The sequence below is a fragment of the Emys orbicularis genome, chromosome 3 (assembly GCF_028017835.1).
Source record: "Emys orbicularis isolate rEmyOrb1 chromosome 3, rEmyOrb1.hap1, whole genome shotgun sequence".
Classification (NCBI taxonomy): Eukaryota; Metazoa; Chordata; order Testudines; family Emydidae; genus Emys; species Emys orbicularis.
In genome coordinates, this window is record NC_088685.1 from 200,596,560 (window position 1) to 200,619,750 (window position 23,191).

The 23,191-nt window shown below is 39.7% G+C and overlaps 1 protein-coding gene across 2 annotated transcripts in view; it reads right to left on the reverse strand.

The window, feature by feature from the left end:
- Positions 1–467: 467 nt before the first annotated feature.
- AFTPH (aftiphilin) overlaps positions 468–23,191 on the reverse strand; it is a 62,189-nt gene continuing 39,465 nt past the window's right edge. The window contains exons 8-11 of one of the 2 annotated variants that reach the window (XM_065400377.1): positions 19,363–19,423; positions 17,670–17,753; positions 12,006–12,129; positions 468–770 (exon numbers count right to left, since the gene is read on the reverse strand). In XM_065400377.1, coding sequence (XP_065256449.1) covers positions 626–770; positions 12,006–12,129; positions 17,670–17,753; positions 19,363–19,423 — 414 coding nt within the window. In that variant the 3' untranslated portion in view covers positions 468–625. The remainder of the gene's footprint in view (positions 771–12,005; positions 12,130–17,669; positions 17,754–19,362; positions 19,424–23,191) is intronic. The other variant, XM_065400379.1, reaches the window with a different exon arrangement.

Consider the following 23,191-nt stretch of genomic DNA (forward strand, 5'->3'; position numbering starts at 1 on the left):
AAAGGTACTGACAATATACCTTTCAAAAGGCTATATAGTGTATAGCCATATTGTTAAAGTTTGAAGAGATAAAAAAACAAATAAAAAAAATTTAGGTTGATCAAATAGAAGGAACTGCCTGTTTTAAAGAAACAGCTGAACCCCCCCCCCCCCAAAAAAAAACCCCAACAAAAAATCCCAAACAAAAACCCATGTGACCTTTTAGGCTTTTTCAGTTAAAATGAAATATTTTAATATATGCAGAAAAGAAATTAAGACACTTGATACAATCTGAAAACACTGAAAGGGGATTTCACAGCGAGTGAAGATTGGAACTTTTTTTTTTTTAATTTTTTAAAGTTTTGTAAGAAGGACACCAGTGTATTTCACAAAGACAGAAATGTATACATCCCAGCACAACAAAAAGAATAAATCTTCAAAAAGATTCACCCCCAATTATTTACACTTTTTTCTAATATAAATTTAGATTCCGGTATGTAAATAAATATACATTACTATGTATACCTTTCTAGTGCTGCTTACCAACAAATCATCTGAACTTGAAGTTTTTAATTAAAGCAAGATTGCTTTTTATGACCCAGAGGGGAAAAAATAAAATCAATAGAAAGTGTCCAATTCACATCACTTAGTCTACCTTTTCTTGGCAGCGTGTTGAAGGTGTTAATGTGGCTGGGAACATCAACACCTTGGCATGCATGAAAGTTAAGTCAGGAAGGCTAGAAATCACCTTGGCAGCCTCTTCACTAAGATGTTCTTCCTTTTTAGGCTTCCTGTTAAGAAGAGAAAGAGTGCATTAATCCATTACTTGACATTCCTGGAGAAAGAGCCACTGATTGAGGTAAGACCACTTCTGTAAAGCAATACAAATGATATCCTGCCTAATTGCAACATTACCTCACATGGAAGTTTGGCACAGAGTTTCAAACGTTATTTTAATGAAGGAAATTGGTTTCCTACTCAGACGTTACATTTTTGCAAGTTCCGATGCACCATCATGGGATTGTTCACTTTATGTGAGAAATAATTATAACTTTAGCCTTTGGGTAAGATAGCAGGAGTACTATCATTAACATACAGAGAAATCTTTTCATCCAAAAGAGGAACATCTGAAAGGAGGCTTGGAGGCCTGCTAGATGCAATCCAGATACATAATTAGTGGCTGCACCCAATAATAACCCATAATATTTTACCAAGTCCTTTTTCTGTAGGAGGGCAGGTACTATTAAGATGCTTCTACTGTTGAATATAATTTAAGCAATCACCTTTACGTTTTGTATTATGTTCTCAACTCTTTTCCTCCTGCATTGTTCACAAGAGTTATTAAATACAAATTAATAAAGGCATCATGCCCCATGTCCCTTCACTCCTTTGTCACTGGGCATTTGGCATAACCCAGTGAGAGTTTTCCTTCAAACACCTAATTTACTCTTCAAATAGAATGAGACCTTGACTAATTGTTACAAAACATCCCTTACAGAGCCATATTTGATCTTATGGAACGCTGACCATTGATAGAAGAACTGAATGTTACTATGGAGCACTATAGGAGATGTCCCCTGTCAAGACACTGGAACTGCTTTCTCAGTGAATATTTTACACGTCTACTACAAGCAAGCTCTACTTCAGGGGTGGCCAACCTGTGGCTCCGGAGCCACATGCAGCTCTTCAGAAGTTAATATGTGGCTCCTTGTATAGGCACCGACTCCAGGGCTGGAGCTACAGGCACCGACTTTCCAATGTGCCGGGGGGTGCTCACTGCTCAACCCCTGGCTCTGCCACAGGCCCTGCTCCCACTCCACTCCTTCCCGACCCCCCCCCCGAGCCTGCCGTGCCCTTGCTCCTTCCCCCCCACCCCGAGCCTCCTGCACACCACGAAACAGCCGATTGGGAGGTGCGGGGAGGGAGGGGGAGGCGCGGATTGGCGGGACGGGGGGGAGCTGATGGGGGGCTGCTGACGTATTATTGTGGCTCTTTGGCAATGTACACTGGTAAATTCTGGCTCCTTCTCAGGCTCAGGTTGGCCACCCCTGCTTTACTTTCAAACTTCTTTGAGGACAGAACAGAAAGGCAAAGGCCTGAAATCAGACAGATGAACTAGAACATATTAGAGATTTCCTTATAACTCGTTTGTCCTTTCCCAGGCTCAATTTTAGAGCCCATATCTACAGCATTAATTCTTCCAATGAGATGGGCTAGATTTAGCTCTTTTCAGCACCTGTCAGTACCACTCCTTCAGAGGATCGTGAGAAAGCAAGGGTTTTAGTGTGTTGCCTCAGCAGTTTCCCCAGGGCTTCTTAAACAGGAGAGAGGCCCAAAACTCTGGATTCAAACTCATCCTCAACATACCTAGCCACTGTGTTGACGCTGAGCTGTCATTTTGGTTTGCCACCTGAAAGCACCATCCAGGCAGCCTGGATGCTAACCATGAGCTTCCTTCACTAGAATAGTGAGATTTCTGTTCTCTGCTGCAGTGGAATTTCATGAGCCACTGACTAGGCAGATTACCAAATTCAGGAGGATAAACAAAGCTGTGCACTAGATTTAGTGAAGAAAGGAGTAGAAAAACCAATATGTGCTTCCTTCCTTTCCTATTTTACACTCAGAGCTCTACTTGGCCTTGGAGGGCACCTTATCTCTGAGCTGTTGAAATGTGGTCATCAACCAGTATATTATCAGTATTTGGCAAATACAATAGGCTGCTAGACCACAATCTAGTGATGAATTACCACAGCCCTCTCAAGGTGCAAACTCCTGTGCTACAGTGGTGATAGCAGATTGGCAGTTGTATCCAACAAGGGACAGTTTGAAAGAGGAAGTAAGCGGGGAGAGGGTTGATTCAAAGATCACAATTACAGAAACTGCTATTGATGCTGGTCTGGCATACAGAGAGTTCCCAAACTTCTTGCTATTTATCCGCTTCATTCTCTGCTCAACAGGTTCTACTATATAAGAAATGTCATAGAAATATGATTGGTGTTGCATCTACTGGCGCTCAGTCTCTGACAAGTACAAACTATGCTAGGCAAAAGGGCATTGCCACCACCTAGAGCTTTAATGCCTAGTGCCTGCAACATCGCCCCCAAAATGCCACAGAGTCTGAAGTGCACACATTTACATGAATGCAACAATCTGCTTTCCTTCCAGTTTGCAAGCACTTACATACTTACGCTTTGTCTATACTAGCACCTTTGTCGGTCAGGGGTGTGAAAGAACCACCCCTTTGACTGACATAAGTTTCACCCACACAAGCGCTGGTATGGACGGGAGACACTCTCCTGCCGACACAGCTGCTGCCACTTGTTGAGGGTGGTTTAATTATGCCGGCGGGAAAGCTCTCTCCCGCTGGCACAGAGTGGCTACACAGGAGACCTTACAGCAGCACAGCACAGGTGTGCCGATGTAAGGTCCGTAGTGTAGACACAGCCTTGGCGTGCTCTGCAACTTAGCCTGTCCTCCCAGATAACCAATACAGTTCTATTGTATTGTACAGTTCTGGCTACAACCACCACCATCGTTTGAGCTTCAATGCTACTAAATTTTGTATGGCCTTGGTTTCTGAATGCAACGAGCACTGTAGGCAGATAAAACCACTACAACTGCCCAGCAGGGTTTTATATTCCACGACTCCTAAACTTAAATATCTGAAGTAGTAAAAATGCAAACTGTTTTTATCCCTCTCAAGACATGTTAAATTGCCTAATAGTTGTAGGGTTGACGAGGCCAGCTTTGATGGAAGTCGTACAAAGAGCCATGACAGTTGCATTAATCCTAGCCAGTAACTTTTCTAATGATGCTGAATCCCACAATAGCATTTGTCAACTTTAATAAATTCCAAAGCCAGACGCGACCACTGTGATCATGTAGTCTGACTTCTTGTACAACACAGGCAACAGAACCTCCCCAAAATAACTCCGAGAGCTTATCTTTTAGAAAAAACATCCAATCTTGATTTAAGATACTGTCAGAGATGGAGAATCCACAAGTTTCGGTAAGTTGTTCCAATGGTTAATTATTCTTACTGTTAAAAATGTATGCTTTATTTTCAGTCTTAATTTGTCTAGCTTCAACTTCCAAGCATCATGCCTTTCTCTGCTACACTGACAAGCCCATTATTAAATATTTGTTCCCCATTAAGTACTTAGACTAATCAAATCACTCCTTAACCTTCTCTTTGTTCAGCTAAAAAAGTTGACCCTCTTGAATCTATCACATAAGGCATGTTTTCTATTCCTTTCATAATTCTCATGGTTCTTCTCCGAACCCTCACCAATTTATCAACATCCTTCTTGAGCTGTTGACACCAAAACTGGACACACTATTTTCAGCAGTGGTCAAACAGCGGTAAAATAACGTACTCAAGATTCCCCTCTTTATGCATCCATTAGCTCTTTTGGCCACATTGCACTGGAAGCTCACGTTCAGTTAATTATCCACCATTACCCCCAAATCTTTGTCAGAGTCACTGCTTCCCAGGATAGAGTACCCCATTGTGTAAGTACAGCCTACATGTAAGTACAGGTCTGTCGCATCTTAGGTGCATTCAACATGTGCGATTTCAGCTTTACGCGGTCGGCAAAAAAAAAAAAAAAAAAAGAGAAAAATAATTTAAATACTGTTTCTGTAGTGCGGGCGATTCCGCCCGCCATTATACTCAATGTAATTTTGACTATACGTGATTTTCGCTTTAGGCGCTGACTGCGGAACGTAACCCCAGCGTAAGATGAGACAGACCTGTACTGTCCTAGATGTATTACATTTACATTTAGTCATATTACAATGCATACTGTTTGCTTGAGTCCAGCTCACCAGATCACTCTGTATCAGTGATCTATCCTCCGTTATTTATCACTCCCCCAATTTTTAGGTCATCTGCAAACTTTATCAATGATGATTTTATGTTTTCTTCCAGGTCATTAATAAAAATGTTAAATAGCATAAGGCAAAGAACCAATCCCTTCAGGGATCCCACTAGAAACACACCCACTTGATAAAATGATTCCCCATTTACAATCACATTTTGGGACCCAGCAGTTAGCCAGACTTTAATCCATTTAATGTGTGCCATATTAATTTTATATCTTTCTAGTTTTTTTAATCACGATGTCATGTAGTACCAAAGCAAATGCCTTACAGAAGTCTAAATATATTACATCAATACTATTAGCTTTATCAACCGAACTTGTAATCTCATCAAAAAAGGTATCTAGTTAGACATGATCTATTTTTCCTAAACCCATGTTGATTGGTATAATTATATTATCCTCCTTTAATTCTTCATTAATCAAATCTTATATCAGCCACTCCATTGTCTTGTCCAGCATTGACATCAGAATGACAGGTCTATAGTTTCCCAGGTTATCCTGTTTACCCTTTTTAAATATTGGCACAACATTAGCTTTCTTCTAGTCTTTTGGAACTTCCTCAGTGTTCCAAGACTTATTGAAAACCAACATTAATGGTCCAGTGAACTCCTCTGCCAGCTGTTTGAAAATTCTTAGATGCAAGTTACTCAGACCCGCTGATTTAAAAAATGTCTAACTTGAGTAGTTGCTATTTTATATCACCTGAGATACTAGTGGAATGAAAAGAGTGTTACCATTTAATATGACTACATCATCTATTTCCCCCCCAAATATTTTATCAATAATAATGCAGAAAATGCAGAAGTGTTAGTCTACCATTTCCATTTTCTAACGAATCAATTTCATTGTTTGAATTATTTTTGTTTCTAGTATACTTCCTATAAATTCCTTCTTCTTGTCCTTAACTCTGTTGGCCATAGGATTTCTCCTTGTGTCCCTTTGCTTCCCTCATCAATTTTCTACAATTCCTAGCTTCTGATTTATATGGGATAACGTGATTTTAGTCAATAGGTCAATAACGTGCCATCGCTGGTAATTAGTAACAATGGTCAATGATGGGATATTAAAAGTTACTACAGAGAACTTTTTTCCGGAGGGTCTGGCTGGAGAATCTTGCCCGCATGCTCGGGGTTCAGCTGATCGCCATATTTGGGGTCGGGAAGGAATTTTCCTCCAGGGTAGATTGGAGAGGCCCTGGAGGTTTTTCGCCTTCCTCCGCAGCATAGGGCAGGGGTCGCTGGCTGGAGGATTCTCTGCGACTTGAAGTCTTTAAATCACGATCTGGAGACTTCAACTGCTGAGTCTAGGGAGAGAATTATTCCAGGAGTCGGTGGGTCAGCTTTTGTGGCCTGCATCATGCGGGAGGTCAGACTAGATGATCATAATGGTCCCTTCTGACCTTAAAGTCTATGAGTCTATATCATTACTATCAGTTTTCCCTTTTTTGTATGTGCTAATTTTAATTTTTTATAGGTGCCTTCACTTGCCCTCTAAATGAGTTTTGGTTTTTTTTGTTTTTTTTAAACTAAGACAGCCTTCTTCCTCGATTGTGGCTTTTGGGGCATCTAGAAAAAGTGTTCCGAATGATCAGTCACCTTTTCCTGATTAAATTCTTTCTCCGACTGATTTGGTTTATAATTGTTTTCAGCTTTGTGATAGGTTTAAGAGTGGTAGCCGTGTTAGTCTGTATCAGCAGAAACAATGAGGAGTCCTTGTGGCACCTTAGGCCTTAGCTACACTGGCGCTTTACAGCGCTGCAACTTTCTCGCTCAGGGGTGTGAAAAAACACCCCCCTGAGCGCAGCAAGTTACAGCGCTGTAAAGCACCAGTGTAAACAGTGCCCCAGTGTTGGGAGCTGCGCTCCCAGCGCTGTAAGCTAATCCCCTCGGGGAGGTGGAGTACCTGCAGCGCTGGGAGAGCTCTCTCTCAGCGCTGGCGCCGCGACCACACTCGCACTTCAAAGTGCTGCCGCGGGAGTGCTCCCGCAGCAGCGCATTGGAGTTTCAAGTGTAGCCAAGCCCTTAGAGGCTAACAAATTTATTTGGACAACTGTTGAGAATAGGCCACTTCCACCTTAATTCAATTGGCCTCGTTAGCACTGACCCCCCCACTTGGTAAGGCAACTCCCATCTTTTCATGTGGTGTGTGTGCGCGCGCACACACAGCCACACACACACTGCTTTCTGTATTTTTACTCCATGCATCTGATGAAGTGGGTTTTAGCCCACGAAAGCTTATGCCCAAATAAATGTGTTAGTCTCTAAGGTGCCACAAGGACTCCTCGTTGTTTTTTCAGCTTTGTGCAACTGTCGCTTTTAAAGCACCATGTATATCTATAACCATATCCCACCTCTCTCTCTCTCACTGGTCTGGACTTTATTCGGTTTGTTTTATTCTGTTCATTAAATGATAGTGTTCCTGGGAATAGGAGAAGTGCTTCTGTACCTGCATTCTTCAGTTCTCCTTATGGGAAAAATGCATGTCTTTCAGCTTGAGTCATAAGATTGACATGAGTGAATGGATCCTTGGTGGTGGTTGTACTTCACAAGATTTCTTACCATCTCTGAAACCTAACACGGCTGAAGGCAGGCTACTTCTTGATAGAATTTCTTAAGATGCCATCTGCAGAATGTGTATGCCCCATTCTGTTTCTCTCACAACAATCTCTGTATTTTCTTCCATGGTACCTCCTAAGGAACGAACAACCTTCCACAAGGAGATATGCTAGGCCACTACCCCTTCACTGTTAAAATGATCTTTAAGCATGCACTTGTGTGAGGCCCAACAAGAAATTAGCCTGCTAATAATTGCTAGGCAGGAAGGCAACTGGAGAGTGGTTTAACCACCCCCACTGCCTCCGAACAAATATGGACCTACCGGTACATGTTCCAGCCTACAACTGGACCTCTCTGCTTGTATGTTTCATCCCCTTTTCCCAACCTCTAGTATTTATTGACTTTGATATTGTCCAAGACACTGACTGTCTTGTGTGTTTAGAATAAGCATTGTGGATATTATCACAATACCAGCACCAACTGCAACAATGGGCTGATATATGACACACCCTAATTTTAAAAAGCTAGTCTGCAGCATTCAGCAGTGCCCATCAGTAAATATTTTTTTAAGCTTGAATGAGATTTTCAGCCATTTCTTGGCAAGGTCTCCACCCTCCATTTTCTTTCATCAAGGCAGTAGATAAACTTTTGACTCTGACAATTCTATGGTGTTCTGCATGATTGCAGAGTCTCAGCAGTATGCTTTACAGGATCATAGATTCTCCATTTTAGCTTGTTTATCTTCAAGTTTAATATACCAATACGTAAGGAACTATTTTGTCAATTCCCTCCCACCCCCCTTTTGAGGAAGTACCTGTATAATTGTGAGCAACCAGGCTGTGGATGAAAATGGTGCTACTTCACACAAATGAGGGGGCCTTGTGGCTTGAGGAAGTCACTTGACATTTCCACAACAGGTTTCTAAACTTTCAGTTTACCCATCTCACTTGTTCCCCCCCCAGATCTTGGGTTCAAAAAATTTCAGAAAAAATAAAGGATATACAGAATGTTTCTTTTTCAGAGGGGATGGGATTAATTAAAAAAAACACTAGCAGCCAATCACTGCTAATTATTAAATTCAGATTTAATAGTTGAATTTTGGTTGCAAAATAAAATTAAGACTGGAAACTTCAGATCCCAGCTGCTCCAAACCAGCCCTCACCCATGCACCCAGGATTAACCGCACTCTAAGGTCCCTTTCTTTTCCCCCCACAAGCTCCTGAAGCTTCCTCGCATAGCCACCAGCACCAGGGAACAGGATAAAGGGAAGGCCTGCCAACCCACACCTTACTCTCCACCACATACACTAATCTGGGGCATCAAACTCCAGCAGCCCTAAGTTACTCGCAACATATGTTGGTTGGATCAGCATGTGCAGCTTCTGTGGCAGGCCATAAAAGCCCCCAAACACCAGACCAGAAGTTATAGCCTCCTCGTGTCACCATAATCAATATTTGTATTTGATACTAACTTCCATTTCCATCACAACCCCTTATCTGTAGGCTGGCCTACCTCATTCCCCTCTGCCTCTTCATATACCTCTACTTTTCCTCGTCTTTATCCTCATCCTCTTCATATACATCCTACCACGTCCTTACCTTCACCTTCTTGCCTCCAAAATTACTTTCACCACCTTTGTTTCCTTGCTTTTACCACATCATCAATCCCCTCTCCTTCAAAAACTTGAAACAATCTAAAAAAAAAAATGCTAAGGCAATGTGGGTATTATTAAAACTACTGCACGGCCATGTTACTCCATTTTTTTGCACTCTGATGTCCCTTGTTAGTCTCTATGCTTAAACACCAGGAGGCTACTACTTGGGGTGACCTGCTGCTTGCGAAGTTCCTACCATACTTTGGATGCTGAACCAAAAAGCCCACAATCAAATGCAACAATGTAGTGTGCCGACAGACATTCGTTTGAATAAGACTTTCTACCACTTTGTAAAAACTGAACTGACATTTTGAAAAGCCTGCCAGGTAAACAAGTGTAAATCTATAGACAGACTTACTAGAGTAAACAAAAGACATTTCTGAGCACTACATGCACCTTGGAGTTTGCAAGCTTTTCTGTGAGTTTTCAGCTGCTTTTATTAAAATATCTGGAAAACCACTCTACAGCTATTAGGAAGTGAGCATTGTTCTCTTACACGGGAAGACTAAAAATTTTACTTTTCTATTCAGTACTTTGACCATTTTGAGGTAAACTTTCAAAAAAAAGTTACTGTATTTCCAAGAAGATGCTAGATTTTCAGCCCTGCTATATACAGTACTGTTAAACAAAAACCAAGACAGCTCTGAGGTTTAGGGCTCCCCCTAATGGTTCACAGTTGAAATTTCATAACTGTCACTGTAAGTCAGTGATGGGCAACCTGCGGCCCATCAGGGTAATCCACTGGCGGGCCGTGAGACAATTTGTTTACATTTGCACGGCCGCCCGCAGCTCCCAGTGGCCACAGTTCGCCGTTCCTGGCCAATGGAAGCTGTGGGAAGCGGGGCCCAGAACTTCCTTGTGGCCTGCGCTGCTTCCCGCAGCTCCCATTGGCCGGGAATGGCGAACTGCGGCCACTGGGAGCTGCAGGCAGCCGTGCAAATGTAAACAAACTGTCTGGCAGCCTGCCAGCGGATTACCCTGATGGGCTGCATGCAGCCCGTGGGCCGCAGGTTGCCCACCACTGCTGTAAGTTCTTTTTAAACATCAGCTTCTGGTATTTTCACACTGTGGAGAAACAGTAAAAATATACTCCACAGACTCAGAAAAAACTCTATAGAGAGTGCTTTCAACATCTAGTGTTTGGTGTTTAAAAAACCCTAGTCTAAACACAATCAAAGTATTAAACTGCAAAATACCATTCATATCACAGCATAATTCTACAATAAATGTCATATTAAGTGGAAGCACAGAATACGGTTTTTTTTTTTTGCAAAACATAAATCAGAAAAAGTTATTCAGAACGTTGCTTACTTAGTATGTGTTACTACCCTTTTAAACTTAATATGCTTAATACGGTGCTTCTCAAGCTTACTTGATTGGGCCCCCCTTTGTGTCTGTTGTCGTTTACGCTCCCCCCCCCCCCCCCCGGAAGTAATAGAGCACTACCACCCAGCTCTGAAGGCAGAGCGGAGCAGCAGCAGCAGCTGCTGGCTGGACGCCCAGCTCTGAAGGCAGCACACACCAGCAGCAGCAAGAACTAAGGTGGCAATGTGAAAAGTGATATTTGCCATCACTTTTCACAGCAGACTTAGCACCCTATTGCCACCCTTACTTCTGCACTGCTGCTGCCACCCTGGGGCTGACAGCTGGAGCCCAGGCTGCACCTCTTGGTGAGGGATTGGGGTGGGGGGGAGGAGAGGCCAAGTCTGGGCTGCCTCCCAGTGAGGGATTGGGGAGAGGGGGAGTCCAAGCCTCCTCCCAGTGAGGGGATTGGGGTCAGTGAGGAGATCCTGAGCTGGGGTGACAGGGCATTGGCTGTCCCTTTATCCCCGCTCTTGAGTGTGCACGGCCCTTCTGCGCAAGCCCCAGTCATCCGGGGCTGACAGCCAGAGCTCTTTAAAAAAAGAGAACAAACAAACAAACAAAAAAAGTCAGCACACAGCTCACGTGTCCCTTGACCATTCCTGTGCTTCCCTGGGGAGGGCCACCCCATGATTTGAGAACCTCTGGTTTACAGATATTTTATAAATACATAAGGCATACATTCCTACTCAGCAACTGGAAGATTTTAAAGGGTCACTCTGAAAGAAAATATTGTTTTAAGTGATGCTAGTAAATTCATGAATTTACACATTTGAATTTTAGATAGCAATGGGATCTCTCTGGACAGAGCTAAGATACACAATCATTGAATAAGCCATAAAAATGTGAACTAGTTCTTATGAATAAGGAGTGCTTGTTCTGCTCTAATGTGATACACAAGTCTTCAGGGATACATATGTAACCGAAAGGTTCTGATTTAGGTTGTACATAAAGAAAAAGCAGTGTCCATGAAGTACATGCTTATTCCTAAATACACTGCGTTTGGCAGTTGCTGTGGAGCGATCCACAGATAAAGCTGGTTTTTAATGTGCAGTTTGTCCCCTTGTACTCACTTCTCTCGCTTGAAAGCAAGTACAACTCTCCATATTGTGGATTAAGTAGAGTAAGCACAACAAAAATGAGCTTCTCCCACACTGACCTGTTAGAGCTGACTCCTCTAAATCAACGTGAAACCGAACTGGTAAGCGCTATAGTTAAGTTTGTCAGAACTCACTTTATCCTCTCATTTTTAGCAGCCAATGATTTTCCTGAGAGAGTCTCCTTTTCTGGTCCAGTCATGCTTGGTATCTTTACAAATAATTAAATTCTGATAGAGAAAATTAATATGCACACACTAGCTCATTTTAATTGTCTCCTGATTTGACTAAATCATCACAGATTTCCCCCTATTTTGATGATGATTTTGTGATGTGGACTAGTCTTCATTAACGTATTTACTAACATAAAATGTGTTTCATTCAAGGACTTGGAATCTAAAGGCACAGCCTTTCATTTCTCAGCCACTGACCAATCCTTGTTTTTTAAAATTTTTAACTGGTCACCATGATTTACCTTGTAGATGTGCTTGCCTTCTCTACTGTGGACATGAGCCTTGCGAATGCATCGGTCACTTTGCTGCTTGCATTGGAGGTTTCCAGTTTTGAAGTTGTCAACTCATACAACTCTGGATCCACACCTTATAGTATAAAATAATAATCAGTGATGGTTGGATGCAAATACATCATAATTAGCAATAGACCAAGATGCTAAAGGCTTCGCTTTCTGTAAACATCTGAGTGATTTAAAATTTCAACAAAATACTGTAAGAGAACATGACAGAACTTGTCAATGTTTCCAAACCTCTCCTCACCCCCTTTCAGTGGCTTACAACTGCACTAGAAAAATGTAGAAAAGTGGACTTACATTTGGCATACAAGGTCTCAGCCTATGGGCAACCAACATTAAGAGTTTGGTTTGCTCATTAGAGTGCATCTTGCACAGTTAAAATTTTGGAGGTGTAATATTTAACATTTATTCATTTTAACAACTAGTTTTTATTTAAAAAATAATTTAACAAGTGATTGATTGGAACAAGTCAGCTTAGCTGCCATTTAGAAGTAGAAAAAATACAAAATCAAGTTTTAAAAATGAATGTTTCATAGTGACAATAAATCAGTGGGCTTCAAATAAGATTACGTAGTGTATTGCACAAACTCATTATTAAACCACATGATATCATATTAAGTAATAAGAGCTTGGCTTAAAATTGATGAAAGTGAGGAAGATCAATCATTCTTAACTCCACTTCACTGAATCTACAGTACATATTGTAAAGTAGCATAGATTTATAATTATATCTAAATCCTTGACCCATTCTATTTTCTTCTCTCTCACACATGTTTAGAGCATACCAATTATTGAAGTAAGTGGATTCTTCAATCTTAATTTTCCAGCTTTTACCATCTTAAGCCATACCTATTTTGACATTGTACCTTGAATGATTTTTATATTCTAATAGCAAGCCATTAAATCCCAAAGAATAAAAATACAAACAAGCCTTCTATGAAATGCTGTAACAAAACCACAAAAACCCAGCATAGTTTTGGGCAAAATTCGGCTGATTGCCTCTTAAGTGGTGGCGTACAACAGTCATCAAAAGTAATAGCTACAGGACTTTTACACGTGACCTTTATTCTTTCTAAAAATCATTGGCAATCGAGACTTATTAAAATGCTTCAAGAGGGGGAAATAATGTAAAAAAAAAGTTTCTGCTCATATAATAATTAGTCTGAAGACTATTGCAAGTACAGATGGATGATTTTAATACATCTCCTGTACAACTGCTAAAGTCTAAATATACTTTGTCCAGAACTATGAATGCTTATTTTTTTAAATTGTAGTATAGTGTGCATTTAGGGTACAAATAATCACTTAATTTAGAATGCAAAGTGCTCTTAATTTTATATCCATCACTTGTTTAACATATGGTCAGGTTTAGACAAAGGAAAAAGGTATTTCAAACTACAATGAAAATTAATGTCAAATAACTAAAGGCTGAGCTATACAGTGTACTGTGTAGCTAAACAATTAGGGCTGTCAAGCGATTAAAAAACGTAATCACGCGACAATAGAATACCATTTATATTAAATTATTGGATGTTTACTACATTTTGAAATATATTAATTTCAATTACAACACTGAATACAAGGTGTACAGTGCTCACTTTATATTTATTTTTGAATAATATTTGCACTTTAAAAACCAAAAAACCCTGTATTTTTCAATTCACATTATACAAGTACTGTAGTGCAATCTCTTTATCATGAAAGCTGAACTTACAGATTTAGAATTATGTACAAAAAACCTGCAACCACCACTCCAGAGGACATGCTTCCATGCTGATGATGGGTTCTGCTTGATAACGATCCAAAGCAGTGCGGACTGACACATGTTCATTTTCATCATTTAAGTCAGATGCCACCAGCAGAAGGTTGATTTTCTTTTTTGGTGGTTTGGGTTCTGTAGTTTCTGGATCAGAGTGTTGCTCTTTTAAGACTTCTAAAAGCATGCTCCACACCTCATCTCTCAGATTTTGGAAGGCACTTCAGATTTTTAAACCTTGGGTCGAGTGCTGTAGCTATTTTTAGAAATCTCACATCGGTACCTTCTTTGCATTTTGTCAAATCTGCTGTGAAAGTGTTCTTAAAACAAACATGTGCTAGGTCGTCATCCGAGATGGCTATAACATGAAATATATGCAGAATGCGGGTAAAACAGAGCAGGAGACATAAAAAAATCCTTGGGGCGGAGAATTGTAACGAGCATTATTTTTTTAAACGAGCATCATCAGAATGGAAGCATGTCCTCTGGAATGGTGGCCAAAGCATGAAGGGGCATACGAATGTTTAGCATATCTGGCATATATATACCATGCAACGCTGGCTGCAAAAGTGCCATGTGAACACCTGTTCTCACTTTCAGGTGACATTGTGAATAAGAAGCAGGCAGCAGTATCTCCCGTCAATGTAAACATTGTCTTAGCGATTGGCAGAATAAGAAGTAGAACTGAGTGGACTTGTAGGCTCTAAAGTTTTACACTGTTTTGTTTTTGAGTGCAGTTATGTAACCAAAAAAAAAAATCTGCATTTGTAAGTTACTCTTTCACGATAAAGAGATTACACTTCAGTACTTGTATGAGGTGAACTGAAAAATACTATTTCTTTTATCATTTTTACAGTTCATATATTGTAATCAAAAATAATATAACACGAGCACGGTACACTTTTTATTCTGTGTTGTAATTGAAATTAATATTGAAAATGTAGAAAAACATCCAAAAATATTTAATACATTTCAATTGGTATTCTATTGTTATAAGTGCGATTAATGTTTTTTATCGCAATTAATGTTTTTGAGTTAATCGCGTGAATTAACTGTGATTAATTGACAACCCTATAAACAATCTAAAAATATTAACCGTTATAAATTGATTGCAATGTTAGATATTAGCTAATGTCTGGGCATTTTTTAGAAATGTTCTACATATACCAAACTTCAAAACCTCACCAGTTAAAAACCAGCTATGCCTGTTACTCCTCCAATTCCATTTTGTAACTAATAGCCATAACCTTGGTGCAAGTGGATGAGATTAACAGCCCTCAATTGCATCTTGCATAAGCTCCTCACTGCTGGGTCATTAATGCCCAGGAAGTGGCCGGCGTATCAATCACTGGCATAAACTAAACAGTCTTGAGATGTGCTTAATAAATTAAACTGATGACAAAATAATTGAAACTGATACCCTCTCCCCCCCTTTTGGCTTAACCAAGGGATTAAGTGTTTGCCTTTGATACTTGTTCATTAGGAAAAAAATGAGTCAATATGTACTTGTTTTTCCAAATTCTCATAAAGTGAGGTCTTAGCCAGATTTACATACAACATGGGAAAATGTGCCAAGTTTGAGACCAGTATACCATGCATTTTAAACAGCATCAGATGTTTACAGAACTCAGAAATGATCAAAAAACACCCAGCTCCATTGAATGTCCACTTCTAGTAGGGGGAGTGACTTGCAAAAGCTTTTGAGATCCCATTAAGGTATAAATAGTAAAGCTACAATTTTTTTTAAAAATGTGATCAGAGTGAGCCCTTTGATATGCAGCTCTGTGACAAATATAACTTGTTAGCTACAACCTTCTATGTCATTTATCAACTAAAAAACAAGTATTATTGCATTCACTTGCATCAGAGTACAATTTTTGAAGTTACTGCTCAATTTATTGTGTTACTTGGTAGCTCCTACTGAATTATGTGCTTGCATAGCGCAATGAAGAAAACTGCTGCATATATAGCATAACAGATGTATAAATTAGAGATGGTAGTCCCCTTAATTTATTGTTAACATTCATTTTATAGATAAAGTTATTTTGGATCAGGATATGACAAGACAGAGGAGTCTAGGCAATATTTAATCACCAAAAGGTGCTGAAGTAATCTTCTACTGCTGACATCAATTTTGTTTTTTAACAAATAATTGGCTACTTGTCTCAAAAATAAGTCAAAATGGATTTTTTAAAATAAAAACGTGCATCTTCTATATTCCTTTTAAATGATCAGAGAATGGTTGTGGGCAGCACTACAAAACCTTAATGAGATTATTTGAGAAACGTTAGCCAACCAAATTCTACATAAAGCTCCTAAACAAAGTTAAACACAAAACACACACAGAGCTGTAAGCTAGGAAACAAATGACTTTCCCAGAAACAAGTCAGGAAAATACCGCAGGCAATGGCGATACGGCATACCAGGGAAGGTGGTAATACCTGCAGTTGGATGATACATTTGTAAACAAAAAAACAACCAAAACCCAAAAAGCAATAAAATGCCACCAAAGCATCACTGTAGTAATCACTTCAAGTGTCCACAACAGCAGGATAATGAGAATGTATATTACCATTCATCTTATAAAATATCTACTGGTAATATTCACCAGTAGAGTACTGGTGAACTCTACTGAAAGAGAAGTTAATTGGTGGATTTAAATTTAGCTATTATAAAAATCTCTCTGAAGGAATTATGCAAATGTCATAGCATGCTCTAAACTTCTCTATTTTGGCTCCCCGCACCTCTATGGCAAACCTGTTATCACATTATTCCAACACCTCTGCACAATGCTTACATTATTTGGCTCCTGAAGAGGGGGTTGGAGTGAATTTGAGTGCAATTAAGAGTAAAGTTAAAAACCAAATAATTCAGAACTGAGGGAAGTTGTCCCTTAAAGTGAAATACAGCAATGGTCATAAAATGAAGAAATAAATGCATTTTGCAGGCATTTAAGTGCAACTTTCAAGCATAAAAACTTAAAATCCTAGACACAGGTTTTCACAAGCTCACAAAAATATTTGAAGCATGTCAAAACCACATTAAAGAAAATGTAACCATGATACAAATATGAATTCAATTGTTTCCCCATTTTATTCAAAGTAGAAAGTGACAGGTACTTTTGTCCCTTATCAAGAGAATGAACCATAAAGCATGGCTGAAATTGCTTTTCTTTTACAGTCAATGGTCTAATATTTGTTGAGCTTTCAGTGTCCTAGAAACATGGAACTGCTTGTTTTCAACTACGAATATTATTAAAAACACTTATCTTTTATCATGGCATTAGTACTAACTGTCAATGAACAAAATTACAATTTTTAGATAGTCACATGTGGTAGCTATGCCCAATCTCTCAGTACTTAAATATATAGTTCACACATTCAGCAAGTTACTAGATATACACACACACACACACACACACACACACAACTATATTAATTTCAATAATCAACTGTATTGTAATAGTCTTTTGTTTGAAAAGAGGGAAGGTTTCTCACCTTTTTATACTATATTTATATTTTGTTCTAATTGCTTTACATGAATTATTCTGAAAAGTAAGCTTTCAAAAGTTCTCATTTGAAACAGAGTGGGAAAGTTTTACATATCTGATGTTTAAGAATTTAAGAGCCATTTGCTCCTTAAATGTGCATCAGTACAGAGCTGACAGTACCTTTTAAATACTTAGCACTTAATACAAATGTCAGAAAATAGCACACAGATTAAAAAATGTACTAGAAAGACATTTGAGAGAAATACAATATAGAAGATCCTTGTTTATAGGAAAGTCAAGTGATGTGTTCATGCTTTTAGTAAATTGTTTAAGACTATATTTGTGGTTATAACACTCTGCTGACCTGGCATTGTGGTCGTGCTGCTAGAGCTACTGTCATCCACGGGCCCAAAGAAATCAAGGTTCAGAAGAGTGGAACCTCCACTAGCTTGAAATTCAGTGACCATGTTGGTAGGCAGCCATATAGAAGGTAAGCCAAGGGAGGGGTTTATGTGTAAAAAGGGGTAAGACACACACTTGAACATGCAAGTTATAATTAGTACTCATTACACAATTTAAAAATTGACATGAAAACAAGGCTTACAATATTAGTTGGTAATTTCTAAAGAGGTTAACAACTTAATTCAATGTACATTTTCTCATGTACAATGCAGCAAATAATTCAACACTAGTAACTTTATAAGTAGAAAGAAAGATTTATTTCAGTCTAAAAATGGAGTAGAACCAGCAAGAGAGATCTGCCCAATTAAAGGGAAACAATTCTTAGGCCAATTTGTAGGAGGAGTAGAATGGTTTTAAATGTCAAAGAAAACAAACCATTCTTCTAGCATGAGGATGTAACTGATCCTCCAATTAAAGCACAAAATTGAAAACTGGACAAGTTGTATTAGCTAGTTTTAGGTTATGAACTGTCAATATCAGCTTAAAACAGTGTAAATACATCATAATGAATGCCATGATTACATCCAGCTTCTCAGTGGTAAGTTATACTGTTCCCCTTTAACACTGAAACAGAAATCAAACAGGATACATTTTGAAGAAGTTGCTTGTTAAAAGAAAGCAGGATGATTTGACTGAAGTAATAAGAGACCGGACAACAGCAAAAGGGCCCATCCAGGCTTTCCTTCATCACCATGGTACTGATATCCAAGCTGTTACTTTCCACAGATCCTGGAAACAACACTACTAGATAGCACTGATGTAGTGACAGATGTAATTTATTTTAGCTAATTTTTTAGCAACTTGTGTATTATGAAATAATTGTTGCTAGCAGAAACCTCACGTTCTTTACAGGTTTCTAACCTGCCACCCAACAAGTTTATTAAACTTGTTACTTTTCCTTCTCCTCCAGCTTACATTTAAGACACACAGTTAGTGTGACAAATCACTTCCCCATTAAAAAAAACTATATAAAATTATTTTACGTAAATTTAACTATGTAGACGACTATGTTTGTTGATGTACGTAGCTACCTCTTTAATAATTGAACACATTTAGATTCTGAGTTTAAGCAAAAGTGATTACGCATTAAATTATACATTTTCCATTTTAATATATAAAATACTTGTAATCTGAAAACTTCCAGGTCAAGAAATGTCTCTTTTGCAAACAGTTTTTGGTTAAACAATTGTGCTTTGAAGTAGCCACTATACACTTAATTTTGCCATTCATAAGGAAGTCTAAACAGATAATTGTGCATTGGGAAAAATACATGTTTAAAAGTAAAACATGTAAATCCTAAACCATTCAGATCTTCATTATAATCTGAAAATATATAATGATGTGTTAATATTGCCACTGTGTGTTCAGCATAAATGCAGGAAAATAAAATCTTAATTAGTTCTTAGTGTTTTAACATTACCGATTGCTTTATTTGTGGCAGATCCAACCAGAAAGAAAGCCTGAATTTCCAAAGTTAAGAGTAAGAAATAATATATATTAAAAAAAAAAAAAAATTCAGCAGAGAGATGTTTGTCTGAACTTTGTAGCTTTCTTAACTCTAGCTCTGGTGCTAGAGGCTCTACGGAGAGACGTACCATCTAAAGGGTTAGTAAGGCCACTGCTACTCCAGTCAAACTGGACAGGTGGTAGAGATTCCTAGAGTTGAAAAGTCAGAAATCAGATTTCAGTTCATGTTCATGTAAAATGTTTCACACAAATATTTTTTTGCACCTAAATATTTAACATAAGACAATTGAACATAAGACAAATATTTTAACCTTCAGATGTTGTGAGCTGTAAATTTTCTTAATACACTCAAAAAACCCTGAAGTCTACCTCAAAGTCTGGTTCAATTATGAATCAAATGGATCAGATACCCTCCCTAGCCCCAATAGGTTTTTGTTAATTTAATTAAATTATGGTGACAAAAACAAAAACATTAATACAGCGTTAAAATTTGAGAAATTGCTACTCCAACTGGATACAGTGCAGTCTTTGTGCACGAAAGGTTGTGAACAGTTTAGCTTAGGTGGCTCTTTATTTTAAATACGAAGAGTATGTTCTCCACTTCTGTATGCTTTGGCACAATTATATCCAAAAATGAAAGTTACTCACCGTGAAGGAACCCATGTTTCCTTTCTAGAGAGAGGCTCCCCCCAGCACACCTGGGGAGCATACTACACTCTGAAAAGAAAAGACTGCCTACAACAACCCTGTGATATGTTACCCTAACCAATAAAGGTTAAGTCAAGTCCCAAATTTTCTGTCTGATGACAAAGAGATGGGATGCCAGAATTTACACATACACACAAAATCCAAGGGCAAGACTCAAAATGGAAACTGGGTCTCCTCCTGGGAGAGTATCCTTAGCTTTCCATTTCCTTTTGTTCAATCCTTCTGCACACCTAAGTTAGTTAAGCAAGATGCAGAGATCACATAGTATGAACAAGTAATGGAGGTTGGGGGGAAGGAAGGATATATTTAGCTTCCTGATAACTAGTGGCAACCTGTAGTGTAACTTGTACATGTATTTGTATTCTGAGGACATCCACAGAAGCAGCATTACAAATACGTGGTATATATAGGCCTTGCTTGTTACATTTCTGCTCCCCGGTGAAATTAGCTTTCAGAAACAATGGGAAGGATCTGCCTTGAACTATGTAAGTTTGATACATTGTATTTTGTTTGTTTCATTATACTTGAGTCAGCAGGAACAGTTGTAACTTTTGGTAATCAATATGGAATGTCTTACTGGAGTTAAACTTTATTAGCAGGTTCTTGGAGGTTAAGACACATTCTGACTATTTCAGTAAGAAGGGGGCTCTTGTTTTAATCAACTATTGCCTCCTTCTCTAAAAGTTGGAACAAAATGTTGAAAGGTTGTGCAATTTCACAAAGTAGAGGGTCAGAGGCTTGAGCCAGCTCCATACAATAAAAGGGAAATTTTAAGAAGTCTCTAGCTTCTTGAAAAATATTATTGGAAACCAAAAAATAAGTGGTGAATGGAAGTTCTGTATTTACTTGTGGTAAAAGCTTTACCTGGAGAAATCTTTTCTTCCTAATGCCTTTGCAGTGTTTCCAGTACTGATGAGTATGCTTTAAGCAGTCTCTCACAACCTGGTGTCTAAAGATTTAATCACATCTAATTTTTATTCACTCTTAGTGAAAATACTAGCATTTGAAAATACTCAAATTAGTGGCAAAGAAGAATAATGGTGCCAATGCAGAACCTGCAGCTGGTACAGTTATGACAGCCATGCCCAGTATGTTATGAGTAAGGCTACGATTTAATCATGAGTATTTTTAGTAAAAGTCATGGACAGGTAACGGGCAAAAAACAAAACAAAAAATCACGGCTCCATGACCCATCCAGGACTTTTACTAAAAATACTCATGACTGAATCTCATTTTTCCATTGAGAGAAATGAGCTCAAATCCAGGCTTTAAATCACAAGTGAAAACGTGGATTAATGGTTTCCTACCAGTCCCCGTTTAGTCACACGATCACCCTGGAAATAGTTTGGAAGTCTCTGTTAAAGGATTTAGATTCAGGACCAGCGTTCCCTCTAATTTTTCCCACCCATGTGCGGAATGAATTTTGTTATGTGCATCAATATGGAGGGGATATGTGACACATCACGTCCATATTGGTGCACATAACAAAATTCATATGGCGGATGTGGGGCCAAGGGGTTCGGAGTGTGGGAGGGGGCTCTGGGCTGGGGCAGAGGGTTGGAGTGTGGGGGGTGAGGGCTCCGGCTGGGGGTGTGGGCTCTGGGATGGGGTTGGGGATGAGGAGTTTGGGGTGCAGGCTGCCCTTGAGCTACGGTGGGGAGAGAGAACTCCCCCCAGCTCTCTCTCCCTGCAGCAGCACCTGGGCTGGGGGGGGGGGGGGGGGGGAGAGGCACCTCTCGCCGCCACGGCAGCTCCAGGGCTGGGGCCACAGGATAGGCGCCTCTCCCATGGCTGCAGCAGGTCCGTGCCGGGGCTGGGTTGGGGCCGGGAAAGGAGCATGTCTCCCCCGGCCACGATAGGTCCAGGTCAGGGCTGGGGGAGGGGCACGTTTCCCCTCTCCCTGCCGCCGCCCTGAGCACCTGCATGGCGCTTAGTAGACTACTGCACAGCCGTGCAGCTTAGAGGGAACTTAGTTCAGGACTTAGGAGCACTGGCAGAGCTGTATGGGTAAGATTATACTAGTGCCTTGACTGAGCCTCTTTCACTTTCATGAACACTGAATTTACTCTCAAATGTTAGCAAAAAAGCGAGGAAAAGTGTTAGATGGACCCTAGGTGCAAAAATTGGCTCCAACACAAACTGTCCTGCTTTTGGGGACAAGGAAGTTATTCTGCTGGTTCAGATAGTTTCTGAGCAGCAAGCTGCCAAAAATGTATATAACCTGTAGATAAATGTTGGCAACATCCACAAAGTGTCATGAAAGATGAATCATCTCTGAGATAGTTGCTAAAAGTCAAAGGAAAGGGGCTGGAGACAAAAGATTCAGGCTAGGTCTACACTACCCGCCTGAATCGGCGGGTAGAAATCGACCTCTCGGGGATCGAATTATCGCGTCTCGTCGGGACGCGACAATCGATCCCCGAATCGACGCTCTTACTCCACCAGCGGAGGTGGGAGTAAGCGCCGTCGACGGGAAGCCGCGGAGGTCGATTTTGCCACCGTCCTTACAGCGGGGTAAGTCGGCTGCGATACGTCGAATAGCGTAGCTGAATTTGCGTATCTTAAATCGACCCCCCCCCCCCCCCCCCCCGTAGTGAAGAAGTAGCCTCAGATGCAGTTAAATAGAAATAATTTCCTGGTGCTCTTGGCTTTGGCCCTCGGATTACTCTAGCAACACTAATAATTCAAGGCTCCGTACAGGTATCCCAGATGATGAAAAACAATAGGAATGTGTATCAGATGTGGAAGTTTAATCTCTGCCAGCCTTACAAGCAGAAAATCCTTTGGAAGCCCTGGTGTTTACAGCCATTTTCCTAACAGTATGTTTTAACTCTAATGAGAAGTGCCCAACAAAAAGTATGAGAAATCTGATTATAGGGGTAGGCTTTTTTTAGCCTTAGATTAGGACTGTAGGTTGGGGTTTAAAGATACAATTGAGTCGGTTCAATTGTCAGAGAATTATCCTTAGGTGTGCTAAGGAAGTGAGGAAGAGGAAATCGAAAAACCTAGTTTTATTGTGCAATATTTAGCTCTCTGGTTTAACATATGAACTGTTTTTCAATTACCTTCCAGAGCACTATAAATATAGTTTATTGCTGTTTCACTGTGCGGGAGCTTTTTTAATTTAAAAGAGACTGTTTAAGATTTAAACATTTGTCTCCACACAAATAGCCCACTTAAGAGATTAAGTCTGAACAAAAAGAATTTTTGCGGTCTTAAAGTTGCAAAACAAGCTTGCAATACAAATAT